Source organism: Panulirus ornatus, chromosome 43, assembly GCF_036320965.1.
Source record: "Panulirus ornatus isolate Po-2019 chromosome 43, ASM3632096v1, whole genome shotgun sequence".
Lineage (NCBI taxonomy): Eukaryota > Metazoa > Arthropoda > Malacostraca > Decapoda > Palinuridae > Panulirus > Panulirus ornatus.
In genome coordinates, this window is record NC_092266.1 from 32790396 (window position 1) to 32810705 (window position 20310).

The window sequence follows — 20310 nt, forward strand, 5'->3', positions numbered from 1 at the left end:
TTACTTACTCGATCAAACCACCTCACACCACACATTGTCCTCAAACATCTCATTTCCAGCACATCCATCCTCCTGCGCACATCTCTATCCATAGCCCACGCCTCGCAACCATACAGCATTGTTGGAACCACTATTCCCTCAAACATACCCATTTTTGCTTTCCGAGATAATGTTCTCGACTTCCACACATTTTTCAAGGCTCCCAAAATTTTCGCCCCCTCCCCCACCCTATGATCCACTTCCGCTTCCATGGTTCCATCCGCTGACAGATCCACTCCCAGATATCTAAAACACTTCACTTCCTCCAGTTTTTCTCCATTCAAACTCACCTCCCAATTGACTTGACCCTCACCCCTACTGTACCTAATAACCTTGCTCTTATTCACATTTACTCTCAACTTTCTTCTTCCACACACTTTACCAAACTCAGTCACCAGCTTCTGCAGTTTCTCACATGAATCAGCCACCAGCGCTGTATCATCAGCGAACAACAATTGACTCACTTCCCAAGCTCTCTCATCCCCAACAGACTTCATACTTGCCCCTCTTTCCAGGACTCTTGCATTTACCTCCCTTACAACCCCATCCATAAACAAATTAAACAACCATGGAGACATCACACACCCCTGCCGCAAACCTACATTCACTGAGAACCAATCACTTTCCTCTCTTCCTACACGTACACATGCCTTACATCCTCGATAAAAACTTTTCACTGCTTCTAACAACTTGCCTCCCACACCATATATTCTTAATACCTTCCACAGAGCATCTCTATCAACTCTATCATATGCCTTCTCCAGATCCATAAATGCTACATACAAAGTATGGGAGAAGTATAAAAGAAAGAGACAGGAGGTCAAGAGAAAGGTGCAAGAGGTGAAAAAAAGGGCAAATGAGAGTTGGGGTGAGAGACTATCAGTAAATTTTAGGGAGAATAAAAAGATGTTCTGGAAGGAGGTAAATAGGGTGCGTAAGACAAGGGAGCAAATGGGAACTTCAGTGAAGGGCGTAAATGGGGAGGTGATAACAAGTAGCGGTGATGTGAGAAGGAGATGGAATGAGTATTTTGAAGGTTTGTTGAATGTGTCTGATGACAGAGTGGCAGATATAGGGTGTTTTGGTCGAGGTGGTGTGCAAAGTGAGAGGGTTAGGGAAAATGATTTGGTAAACAGAGAAGAGGTAGTAAAAGCTTTGCGGAAGATGAAAGCCGGCAAGGCAGCAGGTTTGGATGGTATTGCAGTGGAATTTATTAAGAAAGGGGGTGACTGTATTGTTGACTGGTTGGTAAGGTTATTTAATGTATGTATGACTCATGGTGAGGTGCCTGAGGATTGGCGGAATGCGTGCATAGTGCCATTGTACAAAGGCAAAGGGGATAAGAGTGAGTGCTCAAATTACAGAGGTATAAGTTTGTTGAGTATTCCTGGTAAATTATATGGGAGGGTATTGATTGAGAGGGTGAAGGCATGTACAGAGCATCAGATTGGGGAAGAGCAGTGCGGTTTCAGAAGTGGTAGAGGATGTGTGGATCAGGTGTTTGCTTTGAAGAATGTATGTGAGAAATACTTAGAAAAGCAAATGGATATATATATATATATATATATATATATATATATATATATATTTTTTTTTTTTGCTTTGTCGCTGTCTCCTGCGTTTGTGAGGTAGCGCAAGGAAACAGACGAAAGAAATGGCACCCACCCCCATACACATGTATATACATACATCCACACACGCAAATATACATACCTACACAGCTTTCCATGGTTTACCCCAGACGCTTCACATGCCCTGATTCAACCCACTGACAGCACGTCAACCCCGGTATACCACATCGATCCAATTCACTCTATTCCTTGCCCTCCTTTCACCCTCCTGCATGTTCAGGCCCCGATCACACAAAATCTTTTTCACTCCATCTTTCCACCTCCAATTTGGTCTCCCACTTCTCCTCGTTCCCTCCACCTCCGACACATATATCCTCTTGGTCAATCTTTCCTCACTCATTCTCTCCATGTGCCCAAACCATTTCAAAACACCCTCTTCTGCTCTCTCAACCACGCTCTTTTTATTTCCACACATCTCTCTTACCCTTACGTTACTTACTCGATCAAACCACCTCACACCACACATTGTCCTCAAACATCTCATTTCCAGCACATCCATCCTCCTGCGCACAACTCTATCCAGAGCCCATGCCTCGCAACCATACAACATTGTTGGAACCACTATTCCTTCAAAAATACCCATTTTTGCTTTCCGAGATAATGTTCTCGACTTCCACACATTCTTCAAGGCTCCCAGAATTTTCGCCCCCTCCCCCACCCTATGATCCACTTCTGCTTCCATGGTTCCATCCGCTGCCAGATCCACTCCCAGATATCTAAAACACTTTACTTCCTCCAGTTTTTCTCCATTCAAACTTACCTCCCAATTGACTTGACCCTCAACCCTACTGTACCTAATACAGTATGTATATATATATACATACACAGACATATACATATATACACATGTACATAATTCATACTTGCTGCCTTTATTCATTCCTGTTGCCACCCCTCCACACATGAAATGACACCCCCCCTCCCCCGCACATGCGAGGTAGCACTAGGAAAAGACAACAAAGGCCACATTCGTTCACACTGAAACCACAGCTCCCTTTCCACATCCATGCCCCACAAAACTTTCCATGGTTTACCCCAGACATTGCACATGCCCTGGTTCAATCCATTGACAGCATATTGAACACAGTATACCACATCTTTCTAATTCACTCTGTTCCTTGCATGTCTTTCACCCTCCTGCATGTTCAGGCCCAAACTGCTCAAAAAACATTTTCACTCCATCCTTCTGCCACCAATTTGGTCTCCCACTTCTCCTTGTTCCCTCCACCTCCAACACGTATATCCTCTGTGTCAATCTTTCCTCACTCATTCTCTCCATGTGACCTAACCATTTCAAAACGCCCTTTTCTGCTCTCTCAACCACACTCTTTTTATTACCACACATCTCTCTTATCCTTTCATTACTTTCTCAATCAAACCACCTCACACCACAAAAATGTCCTCAGACATCTCATTTCCAACAGATCCACCCTCTTCTGCACAACCCTATATATAGCCCATGCCTTGCAACCATATAACATTGTTGGAACCACTATTCCTTCAAACATACCCATTTTTGCTTTCCGAGATAATGTTCTCGCCTTCCACACATTCTTCAACACTCCCAGAACCTTCACCCCCTCCCCCACCCTGTGACTCACTTCCGCTTCCATGATTCCATCTGCTGCCAAATCCACTCCCAGATATCTAAAGCACTTGACTTCCTCCAGTTTTTCTCCATTCAAACTTATCCCCAACTGACTTGTCCCTCAACCCTACTGTACCTAATAACCTTGCTCTTATTCACATTTACTCTTAGCTTTCTTCTTTCACACACTTTACCAAACTCAGTCACCAGCTTCTGCAGTTTCTCACCTGAATCAGCCACCATCGCTGTATCATCAGCGAACAACAACTGACTCACTTACCAAGCCCTCTCATCCACAACAGACTGCATACTTGCCCCTCTCTCCAAAACTCTTGCATTCACCTCCCTAACAACCCCATCCATAAACAAATTAAACAACCATGGAGACATCACACACCCTTGCCGCAAACCGATATTCACTGGGAACCAATCACTTTCTTCACTTCCTACTCGTACACATGGTTTACATCCTCGATAAAAACTTTTCAGTGCTTCTAGCAACTTGCCTCCCACACACTATACTCTTGATACCTTCCACAGAGCTTCTCTGTCAATTCTGTCATATGCCTTCTCTAGATCCGTAAATGCTACAGACAAATCCATTTGTTTTCTAAGCATTTCTCACGTACATTCTTCAAAGCAAACACCTGATCCACACATCGTCTGCCACTTCTGAAACCACACTGCTCTTCCCCAGTCTGATGCTCTGTACATGCCTTCACCCTCTCAATCAATACCCTCCCATATAATTTCCCTGGAATACTGAACATACTTATACCTCTGTAACTTGAACACTCACCTTTATCCCCTTTGCCTTTGTACAGTGGTGCTATGCAAGCATTCCACCAATCCTCAGGCTCTTCACCATGAGCCATACATACATTGAGTATCCTCACCAACCAGTCAGCAACACAGTCACCCCCATTTTTGATAAATTCCACTGCAGTACCATCCAAACCTGCCGCCACCTTGCCACCTTTCATCTTCCACAAAGCTTTCACTAGCTCTTCTCTGTTTACCAAACCATTCTCCCAGACCCTCTCACTTCGCACACCACCTAAACCGAAACACCCTGTATCTGCCACTCTGTCATCTAACACATTCAACAAACCTTCAAAATACTCACACCATCTCCTCATCACCACTACTTGTTATTGCCTCTCCATTAGCCCCCTTCACCAATGTTCCCATTTGTTTTCTTGTCTTACGCACTTTATTTACGTCCTTCCAAAATATCTTTTTATTCTCCTGAAAATTAAATGATACTCTCTCACCCCAACTCTCATTTGCCCTCTTTTTCACCTCTTGCACCTTTCTCTTGACCTCTTGCCTCTTTCTTTTATACATCTTCCAGTCATTTGCACTATATCCTTGCAAAAATAGTCCAAATGCCTCTCTCTTCTCTTTCACTAATAATCTTACTTCTTCATCCCACCATTCACTACCCTTTCTAATCTGCCCACCTCCCACACTTCTCATGCCACAAGCATCTTTTGCGCAAGCCATCACTGCTTCCCTAAATACATCCCATTTCTCCCCCACTCCCCTTACTTCCTTCGCTCTCAGCTTTTTTCATTCTGCATTCAGTCTCTCCTGGTACTTCCTCACACAAGTGTCCTTCCCAGGCTCACTTACTCTCACCACTCTCTTCACCCCAACTTTTTCTCTTTTCTGAAAACCTCTACATATCTTCACCTTCACCTCTACAAGATAATGATCAGACACCTCTCCAGTTGCACCTCTCGGCACATTAACTTCCAAAAGTCTCTCTTTCACGCACCTATCAATTAACACGTAATCCAATAATGCTCTCTGGCTCTCCCCTACTTACATATGTATACTTATGTATATCTCTTATACACATGTACATATTCATACTTGCTGCCTTCATCCATTCCCATCGCCACCCCGCCACACATGAAATGGCACCCCCCTCCCCCCGCATGCTTGCGAGGTAGCGCTAGGAAAAGACAACAAAGGCCACATTTGTTCACACTCAGTCTATAGCTGTCATGTGTAATGCACTGAAACCACAGCTCCCTTTCCACATCCAGGCCTCACAGACCTTTTTATAGTTTACCCCAGATGCTTCACATTCCCTGGCTCAGTCCATTGACAGCACGTTGACCCCAGTATACCACATCGTTCCAACTCACTCTATTCCTTGTACGCCTTTCACCCTCCTGTATGTTTAGGCCCCCATCACTCAAGATCTTTTTCATTCCATCCTTCCGCCTCCAATTTGGTCTCTCACTTCTCCTCGTTCCCTCCACCTCCGGCACATATATCCTCTTTGTCAATCTTTCCTCACTCATTCTCTCCATGTGACCAAACCATTTCAAAACACCCTCTTCTGCTATCTCAACCACACTCTTTTTATTACCACACATCTCTCTTACCCTTTCATTACTTACTAGATCAAAGCACCTCACACCACATATTGTCCTCAAACATCTCGTTTCCAACACATCCCCCTCCTCTGCACAACCCTATCTATAGCCCATGCCTCGCAGCCATTTAACATTGTTGGAACCACTATTCCTTCAAACATACCCATTTTTGCTCTGCCAGATAACGTTCTTACCTTGCACACATTCTTCTATTAAATTCTGAGCATAAAGCTACTTTTTCTATTGGCAGAGGCATTTTTTTATAACTTTGCTGAGCATAAAGCTACTTTTTCTGGGTAATTTTCATGGAAAATTTCTCCAGCTACATAAGATGTTTCTCCCACTGCCTATAGGTGGTGGTTTAAAAGACTGACATCTTCTGAGTTGATACTTCAAGGGGTTCTTTTATCTTTTACTATCCTCTTTTTGTTGATAAGCTATATTGGATCATTGGTGTATATGCCCTTTCAAAGGAAAGTTAGACATTGGTCGTTAGTGGCCATTGCTTTCCCAGTTCCTTTTTATATCATGACTGTGACAGTCAGTTTGTGTTCATTTTAGCTATCAGCCTCTGCTGGATAATTTTTCAAAAACTTTTTTGTTATTTTTCATTTGCATTTTTAGGACGTAGTCTGTTTTCCCACCTAGTTCAATTTTTCTTTAGTCATGTTTAGCAAGGGTTTATTGTAAAGAGAGATCATGTATGAGTTACTAGAAAGAATTGATAGTGTACATTTCAACCAGTGTCCTTTATTGTAAAGCACAAAGTTGAGTATTAGATATAGAAATTATGATCAGCTTTCAGTATTGTAAATAAGAATCTTTTCTTTATACAACAGAGATGTTTAGAGATAAATAAACATGCACCACTCTGTGGAGATGAAAACTTCAAAAATTTAGAATTCAGCATATTGGGTGAATATCATGTTTATGAAACTGAGTCTTTGTACTTTAGAATCAAGGGTACTTTGCTTAGGTTTGAAGTGCTTCGTGTTTATTACCGGAAAGTACATTGAATCTATGGAAGTGGTTTGCTTCTAAAAGTGGGTTAATAGAAGCTGACCAAGAACAGTGCATTATATGGTCTTCATATTAGCAACATGTCATTACACACATTATCAGCATTTATTCTTATGTTGACACCTGTTGTTGGTCTCCCTAGGCACTTCCATGGGACCTGGGACTAGCAATGTTGGGGTGGTGGCTGGGGTGGGGGTAGCAGGTCTTACAGGTCTTGATAGTGGCCTTTCAGTCACTCCAGCAAGGGCACCTGGTCCGGTTGTGTCACCTATGGTTATTTCGGCCTCTGTACTTCCTCCTGCTGCCCCTATTTCAGCCCCTGTTCCTGTTGCTCCTGTCTCAGTTCCTGCTGTTCCTGCAGCTGCAGCACCACCTGTGGCTGCCATACCTCCTCTGACTGCAGCCCCAAGTAACTTGACTAGTTCTATGCCAGGGACAATGCCTAGGAGTATTCCTGATATGACTGTAGAATCCACTGCAGCTGCTGTGCCAGGTGCTATTCCTTGTATGGTGTCTGGGGTCATGTCTGGGTCAGTAGCAGGAAGTATGCCTGGTATAGTCTCTGGACCAACAGCAGGGGCTGGACAAAGCTCAGTGGTGCCATCTGTGCCTACAGCTGTCCGTAAGTGTCCTGTAAGCTACTTGGCTTGCATGCATGACATTTAGCATGGTTTTCAGTTGTAGTTTCTCTACTGTGTTCATTTTAGATAAATATTGATTTTATGATAATAGTTGAATATAAGTATTTGATGACATTTTGAAGACAGCTATCAGTCAAGGGTTAATGAAAGAACTGAACAAAATTTATAATTGTCTTTTCATGCTTAGCTCACCATTTTCTGTGTTATATAATGACTAAAACCAAAGCTTTTATCTTTAGCCAAGTCTTTGGTTTTCTCCAGATCACTTCTTATGCCCTAGTTCAGCCCATTGACTACATGTTTTCTCTTGTATACTACATTACTCCTATTTCCTCATGCATTCCTCTCACCCTTCTGAACATTAAGATCCAGATAACTCAAAGGCTTTTTCACTCTAAACTCATCCTTTCATTTCCTTCTTGGTCTCGCCCTATCCCTTCTTTCCTCCACATTCGATATGTACAAGTTCTTAGTCTCTCCTTGTTCATCCTCTTCATATGCCCAAACCATTTTAGTACATCTTGGTTAGTACTTTCATTAATAATCTGTTTACTGCCACACATCTTTCTTACAGTGCCATTCCGTACATGATCAGCTTTCTTCACACTACATAATGTCAGGCATTTAATTTCCAACACATCCTTCCTCAAATTTTCTTTTGCACTTTTAGCCCAAGACTTGCACCCATACAACACCCTTGGGACTAATATACCATCAGATGTGCCATTTGCTTCCCTCACCAACAGTGATCTCTCCTGCAACGCACTCCTCAGTGCTCCCAGAAACTTTGACTCCTCTCCCATCTTATGACTCACTTTTGTTCCCTCAGCTCCATCTGATTCAAAGTCAGTTGTCAGAAGCAAACTGCTTCCTTCAGTTTCTCCTGATTCAAACTCTTATTTAAACCAGCTTATCTTGTTCCCATGTTAAACCTCATTAACTTACTTTTATTCATATTAACCCATAGTTTCCTCTTTCATACTCTCATACTTAGACACCAGCTTCTGCATTTTCTCCCTTGAGTCTCCCACCAGAGTGGTGGCATTATCAGACAAGTGAATCATTGTACAGGCTCCCCCTCACCCTTAGCATATTGTAGATCCACCCATCGCTCCAAAACCTTTGCATATACTTCTTTTGCCAATCTGTCCAGGAACATATCAAGTAACCAAGGTGATGTTACACTTCACTTGGAATCACTCACTTTCTCCCATTCTACTCACTTATGTGCCATACTTTCTTGATTAAAGCTCCCCTATGGATCTAGTGGCTCCTCTACCCTGTACTGCTCTCTCCCATATATCTCCTTCCATATTACCAAGCTTACCCAAGATAGCTCCTATTTACTTGAATTCTGTTGGCTCTTCCAGTCTTTTTCCTCTCTTATATGTAACACAGTACACTTTCTTCTCTCACTCTATAGGGATTTGGAAAATCTGTGCTTTCATTCTGTTTGGTTTCAGACACCATTACTTTACTTTTACTTGCTTTTACCTTCAATTGCTTATGCTTACACACATCATGAAACCATTGCCACCTTCTGTAACTCTTCTTCTCGAGTCTCTGCAAGCAACACAGTATCATTTGCAAATGGGATTGTCAATAGGTACCATAACTCACCACCACACTCCATCTCTTCACCCTCTTTCCCTACTTTTGCTTTCATTCCTCTTATCACTCCATCGATCTATATGTTAAAAAGCCATGATGACTTCACATAGCCCTGCCTCACACCCACATATATATTGAAACTTTCAGTCTACTCTCCATCTACACTTAAACATGCATTTGCTGCTCTGTAGAAGGCTCTCACACCTTCCAGCAATTGACCCCATATCATACCCCTTGTATTCATAACATGTTCCGTAAAGCATTCCACTTAACTCTCATGTGCTTTTTCCAGATCCATGGAAGCTGAGTACAGCTTTTACTTTTCACTGGATACTTTTTCAGTCATTCTCACCACAAAAAATCTGATCCATTTCCATCACTTATCAATTTTCAGTCAAAACTCTTACATACTCTTTTTCCTGGTATACTTAACAGACTTAATACCATATGATTGCTTCATACATCCTCAGCACCTTTTCCTTTGCATATTGGAACAGTACTTTCTTTCACCCAGTCCTTGAACTCAGCCTTCTGCTTCCATGCTAAATATCATATCATATGCATCCATTCCATCACTCTCTATCCTCTAGTGAGAAATGCACCATATACTTTTTTCTTATCTTCCATGGTATTTCCAATCTTATTTGTCCATTGTGCATTTCCCCCTTTATTATCTCACCCTTATATTCAATTACTAATTTGACAACCTGTAACAGTCATTCTCTAAAAATTTAGGGAAAGACTGTTAAAGGTTGTAGAATTAGTAGTTGGATACAAGATCATGAGATCATGAGGAAAATGCATTGTGCCAAATGTTGTGCCAATTTGAACCAAACTTGGCAGGAGTGGTCCCTAGGTGGTTCCCTTTAAGACCCAAGTGGTTACCTCGAACACTATCCAAGATGTCTACTGATACTAAAGATTGTCTTCATCTGGCTAGTATTTTTTTGCATTTCTCTCCTTTTATCTGAAACTATTGGGCCAGTTTGAACCATAATTAGAAGGAATAGTCCTTGAGTGTTTCTTTTTTCAAAATTGTGTCAAATGTCCCCTCGCAACATTTAAGATTGCCACTGTTCCTAAAAGAGTTGCTTTTTTTTCCCATTAGATACTAGGCCAGCTTGAACCAGTCAAAGCAGGGATAGCTCAGGGTTGATCTTTTGCAAAACTGTGTTTGGTGATTCCCGTTACTTTCTATGATGATTACTGTCAATGAAAACAGTTGTTGTCCATTTATTAACTTTTCACATTACAATCTTCTCTGAAACTACACAGTGAATATGAACCATAGTAGGCAGGGGTGGACCTTGGGAAGCCTCATTTTAGAATTGTATTTGGTAACCCTGACTGCTGTCCAAGATGGTCACCATTACTAGAAATAGACATTTCTTCAAATAGCCACTTTTTTTGTTTGTTTGTTTAAGAAAGATTTTTCCATAAATCTTAACTTTAGGTACATGATTATGAGTTTCTGTGATATATTATTTCTTTGAAACATATAATTTTGACTATAGACTTACTTTGATAATGCATATTGGTCATGTTTTGACAAAAACTTAAAGCAGGATGGGTGATACAGATTCATATGGGCTTCTCTGGTATGGTAGATACATCTCCTAAAGATTTATTGACATCAGTTCTCTTGTGAAGAAATTTTTAAACATTTTCTTAAGGAGATGAGTATTTTACACACCAAAAGATATTGCATGTGAATAACAGGATATTGCAGGTTTTCTTGAAGTGTTTAAAAAGAATAGCATCATATGGTAATTTCTTTGATTTTGAAATAATTATAACGGAACTGTACAGCAAATCATAAAATGGAGCATTCAAAACAGTCACTGGCTGCTTATCAACCACCAACAATCAACAGCTGTTTATTGAAGTAAACAATATAACCCATACATTCCCATCCCATCAAGCTCTGCACCTAGTTCTTTGCAACAGTTATGGCCCTCTTCCATTCAGACCACTACATAACCAAACACCAGCCCCCAACAGTACTGCAAATCATAAAATGGAGCATTCAAAACAGTCACTGGTTGCTTACCAACCACCAACATTATGCACCTTTGAATTGAAATAAACAGTATTTCCCATACATTCTCAACCCATTAAGCTCTGCACCCAGTTCTTTCCATCTAGACCACTACCTAACCAAACACCGGTCCCCATGCAGAAATAAAATAGTTAAACCCTATCTCATTCTTCAGTAGCCTATACTCACAGATTCCCACCCTTTGCAAACATCACATTGACAAAACTTACTGATACCAGTTATATCACTTGATAAGCACAAAATATAGATTACCCCAACCCATTGATAAACTACTCCTCTGGATGTTGACTCTTCTCATACTACACTACCCAATTATACATGAGTTACACTATCTTATATCATAAGACCATGTATGCCCAAGACGCAGCTTCCTCTATGAAGGCACCGAACATATACTCTTCGGTTTTCCTGCAACCACCAAACAAAGATACCTTTACATACAGTGACATCACGCTTCTTGAGCTTTGATCCTGTCCAGTGGAAGAAGCTGGTTTTCTGAGTTTTGTGGGAATTCCATAGTTGGGGATTCTGGGGTAGAAGGGCAAGGTACGTTACTTTACCTTCCTGCCCCAAGGCCCCCCCCCTCTATGGGATATTGTGTGCTTGTCCTTATTAGGTGAGTGGAGTACAGTTGAGGAATAACTGTTCATTGTCTTTAGAGTGGAAGTTGTATCTTGGGCATGGGAAGGTACATATTTATCTGCTTCACAAGATTCTTTTTTCTTTGCACATGTAGGTTTTGCAGAAAAGATTAATGTGCAGTTAAGGGGCTGTTATAATGTTATTAGATGGAAAGGTAAACAAGAAAGCAGCCAGATGAGGCTCATTTCCCCTCTTAACATGTTATAGATGGCTAGTTTATAGAGGGTTGACGTGTTAATTTTGTTTATCATCAGTTTCATTTGCCTTTGCATGTTTTCTTCCTTGATACTTTGTATATGGATGAAAAGACATGTACAACATTATGAAACATAGTAAAGAAGGGTTCTGTTATTGTTTATATCAGGCACATGACATATCATAATTAATGATATTGTAGATACTGTGTATGATCATGCTCCACTCTGAGTGGGTTCATGTTTGTACCCATATGGGTTAACTACCTCATTGTTAACATGAATATATGGATTATTCATGATTAATTACTCCATTTACAAGGTGTAATATATGACCAGTGTTTTTTTATTCAGTCAGAGCTTCTAGTTCACTTATGAATGTTGAAATTTTATGTTTGATGTTACTATTGTTTGTGGGTGTATATTATGATCATGGTATGTGAGGGGCTGTATTTGCACTGCTTTGCTTTTGTTTTATGTATACTGTTGCTTGTCAAATCATTATTCAGTTGTATCGATTCTTCTCTAGTAAAGTGTGCATAAGGATAGGGAATATGAAGAAAGATTACATGTATAGTCCATCATGAACATGTACACACATATATCATGCATGTCATAGAAGGTTACTAAAAGGGGTAGGGGCAGGGGCTGGAAATCTTCCTCACCTATATATCACTTTTGTAAAGTGATATAATTCCTCATGCTATCTTTCTAAGATAGGAAAGGTGAGCATGTATAAAAGAAGAAAGTATGAAAAGATTATGTCAAGAATATGGATGACATGCAGATATGCATATTATCACTTTTGCTTATGTGTATGATTTGCATATATTTCCCTTGGTTTTGTAGCTCCTTAGAGTATTTTTTGTGGTGACTGATCTAGGTTTTAGGTTCATATGGAGATACCAAGAGTTATCTTAATGTAAAGCATTACATATTACCACAAAAACATTATTCAAATCCAAAAAGTGATTTCATATGTTGATGTGCAATACTTCATAATCTGTTAGAAGATTGTGTAATAAGTAATGTATCCCCTTGTTACATAGTTACAAAGAGGTTATGTTGTAGCTCCATGCAGTATTTTCATGCTTTTGAAAAAGATGTAATAAGCCAAACTTTGAAAAAAATTATGAAGATGAAGTGCAAATCTAAAGGGAATATTATATATTACTTTGCTTGCTGTATCTCTTGAAAGGATTACACTACAAGGGATAGGGGCCTCAGGTTTGAAAATTTATTTTCCTAAAAGGTGCATGTATGTACTTGAGCAGTCCAGTTTAAATCAGAAAGATGCTACACATAATGAATAAGAAGGTAAATTATATGAATAGCATTTCATATATTTGAAGGAGACAGAAGCTAGATATTGTTTTGGAGAGGATTGTGTGATAAGGAAATTAACGTTTTAGACAACATTATGGGATAAGAGTATGCAGTGTATTAAATTTCAAGTACCGTAAAAATTTTTAAAGTTCAAGACCAAGTTTAAGAAAGATTTACAGACTGGTCTTCTTTCATGAAAGTTTGGATGATTAAAGATGTTGAAGCCCAGATGTTGGGAACAGAATGATTTTAGATTCCTTGTGCATCTTCCTTTGGTTTTAAAGATATTCATATATGAATTTCGGTCTCCGTAAGAATGTGCACAAGAAACAGTTGGACGTTGGTGATGCATTTTATGCATTGGTTTCATTTTATGATGTTCACCAAATTAAGTAGTACCATCGGTTTGATATATGCATCTCCTTGAACACTATGACCTGTCTTGGTGCAGGTGACTTTCAGTGTGACAGTGGGGTGAAGTCAGTTTCTGAAAACTTCTGATACTGCAGTTGGGGGATTTTCCTATGGATTTTGGATCTTGTCATAAACTCACATCTTGGTTACACTTTTTGTAAAAGCAGCACCCTTTGGGTGTAAATGTTTTTTCTCATGAACTAATCTAGTAAAGTATAGGTTTTTTGAAGTTTTCAAAAGTCCTAATATGTACTGGATATTTCCATATATCTGCAGTGTTGTTTCATTACTTGATGTATACAACAGTTGTATTTTAGTATATGGGGCTCAGGTGCTTGGAATACATTAATGCCTAGTCTTTATACTTATTCAGAGAGTGTTGTACTCTTAATTAAGCTTGGGATATGCCTTTGCTTTCTTGTAATAGCTTGTGTTGCTTCAGCTCCAGCTCATGATCCTGTGGCTGTAGCTGCAGGTGCTTATGTTAGCCCTGTGGGTACTTCACCTGCTGCTCCACCTCCTGGTAAGTTTTCAGACATAACTCTTGCAATACTAGGTACTCTATGATTTACCTTTTTAGTTCATTTATCATTATTTAACAGTGGTAATGGATTTGCATGTTTGCATTAATGGACAACTTATTTGAAATTTTCCCCAGACATGCTGTAGTTTCTTAGGTGTGTAGTTTTTTATCTCTCATAGCACATGTTTGTTGAATGAATTTCATGTACTGTAGTTTTCTTTCTTATGGCTTCATAAGTTTGGTGCTCTGTCTTTTTTTTTTCATGTAATGGTACTAAGATCCTAGTTTTCTTTAAAGTCAAGTATGGAAATCTCTTATTTTTCTTTGTGGTACCAAATTAGTAAGTAAAAGTAAAAGAAAATCTTATAACCCTTAAGATTTGGATAGATTTTTTTTTTTTTTTACACATTAGATACCTGTAAACTGAATTGATGGCTAGAATCATCATGCACCTTATGTTAGGATTGCTGATCTTACCCTCTGTCTCAGTTAAACTAATATACAGAGTTAGGCTTGACCTGCTTTCCTTACTTTTCATCACAGAACTTTAGTTTTTTCTTTTTACTGTTATTGGAGGGAGGGAGGATAACACTGTAATTGGCTCATATATTTGCACTAGATGATTTTCTCTCAGATATTACAGACCAATTAATCTTAGTGAACAGATGTCTTTGAATTCAAGTGTTATTGTATGCTTTTGTCGGATATCAATGAATCTCAGTTGCAGACTCATGGATTATAGATTTCACAAGTCTCCTTTCCTTACTTTCATCATAGACTTTTTGTTTATTCTTTTTCCTGTTGTTGGAGGGAGGGAGGATAATGCTGTAATTGGTGCATATAATTGTAGTAGATAATTTTCTCTCATGTTACAGACTAATTAATATCGATTAACGGATGTCTTTGAATTCAAATGTGATTGTATGCTTTTATTGGATATCAATGAATCTCAGTTGCAGACTCATGGATCATAGATTTTGCAAGTCTGTAGGCCTTTGAGGTTTGTAGGTATAGTTTTATTGTGATGAATATGTTTCAGGAAGTATTATGACTGGAGGTACCACAGTGAGACCTATGCAACCCATGGTATCAGGTATGTTTTTTAATCTGTAGAATAATGATATAATAACGTTTAGATAACACTGGATTTAGGCTCAAATCTTTGCAGATGATGGCTTTTGGGTCCTATCTGTGACTCATCCTCTCTTGCAAGAAATGGAAGTATGTCTAGGTCTACCATGCTCATGAATCATTCTTTTTTTTAGGTTAGCCAACTCCAGCTCATCATGGAAGGGTGTGTATGGGAAATTGATGTCAGAGTACAAAAGAAAGAAGCATAAGAGAGAAGAATAAAATAAGAAAAAATAGGAAAGTATATGTTATGCTAGGGGTGGGAGGCATGTGGGTGAATCTTTTGCTGGTTACAGATGATGCAGTTCTGATGGCAGACTCCAGAGAGAAACTCCAGAATCATGAGTTTGGTAAAGGAGAAAGTTACAAGTAAATATGAATAAAAGTGAGGTAATGAGGTGCAACAGGGGGATGAGACAGGATATGAGTGCAATCCTGAATAGTGAGGACCCAAAGGTTTGGTAGTGAACATAGCAGCAGATTGAACCCAGGGGAATGAAGTGAGTCATAGAGTGGGAGAGGAGTAAAGGTCCTGGGTGCATTAAAGAGTGTGTGGAAGGAGGGTTTAGTGTTTGTTTGGGCAAAGATGGGTATGTTTGGAGGTAAAGTAGTCCTGACAGTGCTGTATGGATGAGTTTTGGGCTTTGAATGCAGATCAAAATAGCTTGGCATGCTGGGAATAAAATGCCTGAGTGATCTATGGTGTGAGGTAGGTTGACCATGAAGGGAATGATAGGCACAGTACAATTGAGAGAGCTGACCAAGGTATGCTGAATAGTTCATACATATGGAAAGGATGAGATGTCAGTGAATCAGTCAAGGTAAACTCTGAGCTGGTCTATGGGGCTTAAGTAAGAGTGGTAGACTTTGGTTTTTGTGTATTATATGGGACAACTAGAGTCTGGATGTGTATGATCCTAGTGCTACCCTGCTAAAGCAGAAGATATTGAATGAAATAGTTTATTATCATAGACTACATTTGTCGGTAGGTTGTTGTCATTGTTTATGAACTCTTTTGTACTCCCAGTAGTGTTGGGAATGGCATAGCTTGGTGGATGAGTGTTATGGGTCCTTCTTGTCTTTCTTGTCCTGAGGTTGTGTAATTGTAAAATGATGAGAGGGTGGATCTAGATGTGAGTATGATTTCTTGGTTGAGGGTTACAGTATGTGGGTGTTATGTATTGCAGTTGTTTGAGTATTTCTGTGTATGTGTTTTTGATGCCATTGGCAGTGAGTTATGGGATGTTTTGTTTGTGGTTGGGGTTCTATGGGGTTGTAGAATTTACTTGTGAAGAGCTTCATTGTTTGCCTTGTGCTGTTGCTTGTTGGATGTTTATGATGGGAATGTGAGGGTTTCACAGGGTGCTATAGGGGTTTCTGTTGAGTAGTTTTTTTCATTTTTGCATATCCAGTGCTCAGAGTAGTCTTCTCTCGATGGAAGTTATGTGCATTGGAGGTGGTACTGCTGAAAGCAGTTGGAGCACTTGATGGAGTAGTGCTCCTTGTTGATGGGTATTTGGCACTGTGGGCAGAGATACACTAGTGTTCCAGGGTTAGGGTTAATGTTACTAGGTTGCAGAAGCAGTTGGGAGATGATAACCAAACCATTATGCCCTAGCACTGAGAAATCATGTGAATTTGTAAGCCTAGGGCTACATAAGCATCTGGAAAGAGGTCCTGAGTAACATTAGGACTCTTTTCTCTTTCATAGATAGAGGTCCTGGGATAATCATGGTAACAAAGACATGGACCAGTTACTGCTCAGTTGCTCTGCACATAGATGCACACACCACCCCAACACTTATGACCTGTGGTCCTGAACAGTGTATGTGGCCAGCTTCCTGAGTGCTTGAGAAATTTCATAAAGATGGAAGGGACTTCACCTGTCTGGATCACAGGAGAGAATGTTTTGTGATGTTGTGCATGTGTGTGTGTCTGTTTGCAGAGTTCAGGGCAATTGAATAGTAAGTACTTGATGTCTTCTTTATGGTAGATGCATCATGTGCATGAAGGGTCTTGAGATATATTGATGTGGTGTTTATAGTATTGTAGGGATGAGTGATGTCCAATGCTTAGGTTGGAGAGTGGAACTAGTGTTTGTCTTGGGAATGTGGTTTTCTAAAGGGTCTATGTCTGGTGGATTGGAGTTTAAAACTAGTTGGGAGGTTGGTTGTTTTGTGCCTGTCGGATTATTTCAGTGTGTGTTTTGTCGCTTATATTTGTTGGGGTTGAGGGATCTGTGAGTTGTAGTCACTGATGTGAGGCAGGGGTAAGCTTTTTATTTCTGCTTGGGGGTTAGTGGTTAGTTATAGAGTGGTTTGGATGGGAGGCATCAAGTGCTGTTTCATATAATTGAGTGCTCCAGGAGTCTCCCTCTATCTTTATGAGGCTCTTGCAGTGCTTAGGAAGTTGGGCATGTTCTGTGGTTGGGTCCATAGGTCATAAAGTGTTGTATTGTAGTGGGTGTACCAATTTTTTTTTTCATACTTTTCTACTGTTTCCTGCGTTAGCAAGGTAGCATCAGGAACATGTGAAGAATTGGCCCAATTCGCTTGCGTCCTTTCTCTAGTTATCATGTATGATGCACTAAAACCACAACCCCCCTTTTTACAACCAGACTTCACAGGCCTATCTGTAGTTTCTCCTGGATGTATCATATGCCCTGGTTGCAGGTGGAAGAAAGTGTAGGAAGAGTATGTGTTAGCAAAACAAAATCACTCTAGGATTCAAAGTGTGTACATCATAAGATATGTTCCCATCATGTATACTTCTCTTTGTTTACCTCGAGTGGTGTTCTATTCCCAGGAATGGCTCCTCAGATGGTTCCAGCACAACCCCTAGTGCCTGCAGCCCCATCATCTATAGCTCCAACATCAATGGCTTCAACGTGTGTAGCCTCAGTATCTATGGTTGCACCATCCATAGCATCAGCACCCTTGGTTCCAGCTCCTATGGTGCCACCCATTGCTCCTGTATCACAGGCTGTGCAACCTAATATAGCTCAGCCAGTACAGGTTGGTGACTGGTGATTTTAAGTTGTGATTATTGACTGTTAGTACCCTTTTCATATTTGCCTTTTTTTTCTGTTTTTTTGAAAAAATAATATTGAAGGTTGGCAGGTCTACCCTTTGTGATTGGGTGTGTTCACCCTCATGCTAACTTGTAAAGTTCAGGATCCCAGTTCATTGAAATTTATCCTAAAACAAAAATGGAATGTTTATTTGCACTTGATCCATCACTTGTTAATGGAAATAAAACAAATTTTGATGAAACTTTCAGGGAAAGTCAGATATGACACAAGGACCAGTTGATTAGATTTTGGGAGTGATCTGAATCATTGTCTGGGCCCAGGATGCCATTAAGGAAATATCAGTTTTTGTCAATAGCTATTGAATAATAATGATATCAATGTGAATCCAAATGCCAAAGATATGTTTTCATGGTCATGAAATCTAAATCTTTAAGATCCGAATCATTGTCTGGATCCAGGGTGCCATCATGCAACTGGCGCCCCCCTTCAAGTGGCGCACCTGCCCTACTTGCCATACCCTAGATATGCCACTGGATTCCAGCAATCTAAAGACATGACTTACCATCTTAGGGTGCTCAAACATTTGATATTTTTTTTTTTCTTGCTTTGTCGCTGTCTCCCGCGTTTGCAAGGTAGTGCAAGGAAACAGACGAAAGAAATGGCCCAACCCACCCCCATACACATGTATATACATACGTCCACACACGCAAATATACATATCTACACAGCTTTCCATGGTTTACCCCAGACGCTTCACATGCCCTGATTCAATCCACTGACAGCACGTCAACTCCGGTATACCACATCGCTCCAATTCACTCTATTCCTTGCCCTCCTTTCACCCTCCTGCATGTTCAGGCCCCGATCACACAAAATCATTTTCACTCCATCTTCCACCTCCAATTTGGTCTCCCACTTCTCCTCGTTCCCTCCACCTCCGACACATATATCCTCTGGTCAATCTTTCCTCACTCATTCTCTCCATGTGCCCAAACCATTTCAAAACACCCTCTTCTGCTCTCTTAACCACGCTCTTTTTATTTCCACACATCTCTCTACCCTTACGTTACTTACTCGATCAAACCACCTCACACCACACATTGTCCTCAAACATCTCATTTCCAGCACATCCATCCTCCTGCGCACAACTCTATCCATAGCCACACCTCGCAACCATACAACATTGTTGGAACCACTATTCCTTCAAACATACCATTTTTGCTTTCTGAGATAATGTTCTCGACTTCCACACATTCTTCTCCCATTTCTCTCCCTTATATCTCATTTCATATCACCAAAGTTACCCAAGATAACTACCAAATACTTAGATTTTGTCACCTCATCCAATTTAGTGCACTTTCTTCTTTCACTCTGTAGGGCTGTGCAAAATATATACCTTACTCTCTTTGTGCTGGCTAGTCTTAATTTTTTTTTTTTTTTTTTCTTGCTTTGTCGCTGTCTCCCGCGTTTGCAAGGTAGTGCAAGGAAACAGACGAAAGAAATGGCCCAACCCACCCCCATACACATGTATATACATACGTCCACACACGCAAATATACATATCTACACAGCTTTCCATGGTTTACCCCAGACGCTTCACATGCCCTGATTCAATCCACTGACAGCACGTCAACTCCGGTATACCACATCGCTCCAATTCACTCTATTCCTTGCCCTCCTTTCACCCTCCTGCATGTTCAGGCCCCGATCACACAAAATCATTTTCACTCCATCTTCCACCTCCAATTTGGTCTCCCACTTCTCCTCGTTCCCTCCACCTCCGACACATATATCCTCTTGGTCAATCTTTCCTCACTCATTCTCTCCATGTGCCCAAACCATTTCAAAACACCCTCTTCTGCTCTCTTAACCACGCTCTTTTTATTTCCACACATCTCTCTACCCTTACGTTACTTACTCGATCAAACCACCTCACACCACACATTGTCCTCAAACATCTCATTTCCAGCACATCCATCCTCCTGCGCACAACTCTATCCATAGCCACACCTCGCAACCATACAACATTGTTGGAACCACTATTCCTTCAAACATACCATTTTTGCTTTC

At 40.4% G+C, this 20310-nt stretch overlaps 1 protein-coding gene across 4 annotated transcripts in view; it reads left to right on the forward strand.

The window, feature by feature from the left end:
• Positions 1 to 18352, forward strand: part of LOC139762544 (uncharacterized) — a 38774-nt gene extending 20422 nt beyond the window's left edge. The window contains exons 4-7 of one of the 4 annotated variants that reach the window (XM_071687556.1): positions 6811 to 7290; positions 13998 to 14078; positions 15118 to 15171; positions 18015 to 18352. In XM_071687556.1, coding sequence (XP_071543657.1) covers positions 6811 to 7290; positions 13998 to 14078; positions 15118 to 15171; positions 18015 to 18238 — 839 coding nt within the window. In that variant the 3' untranslated portion in view covers positions 18239 to 18352. The remainder of the gene's footprint in view (positions 1 to 6810; positions 7291 to 13997; positions 14079 to 15117; positions 15172 to 18014) is intronic. The other 3 variants (XM_071687558.1, XM_071687557.1, XM_071687559.1) reach the window with 3 other exon arrangements.
• The last annotated feature ends 1958 nt before the right edge of the window (positions 18353 to 20310 follow it).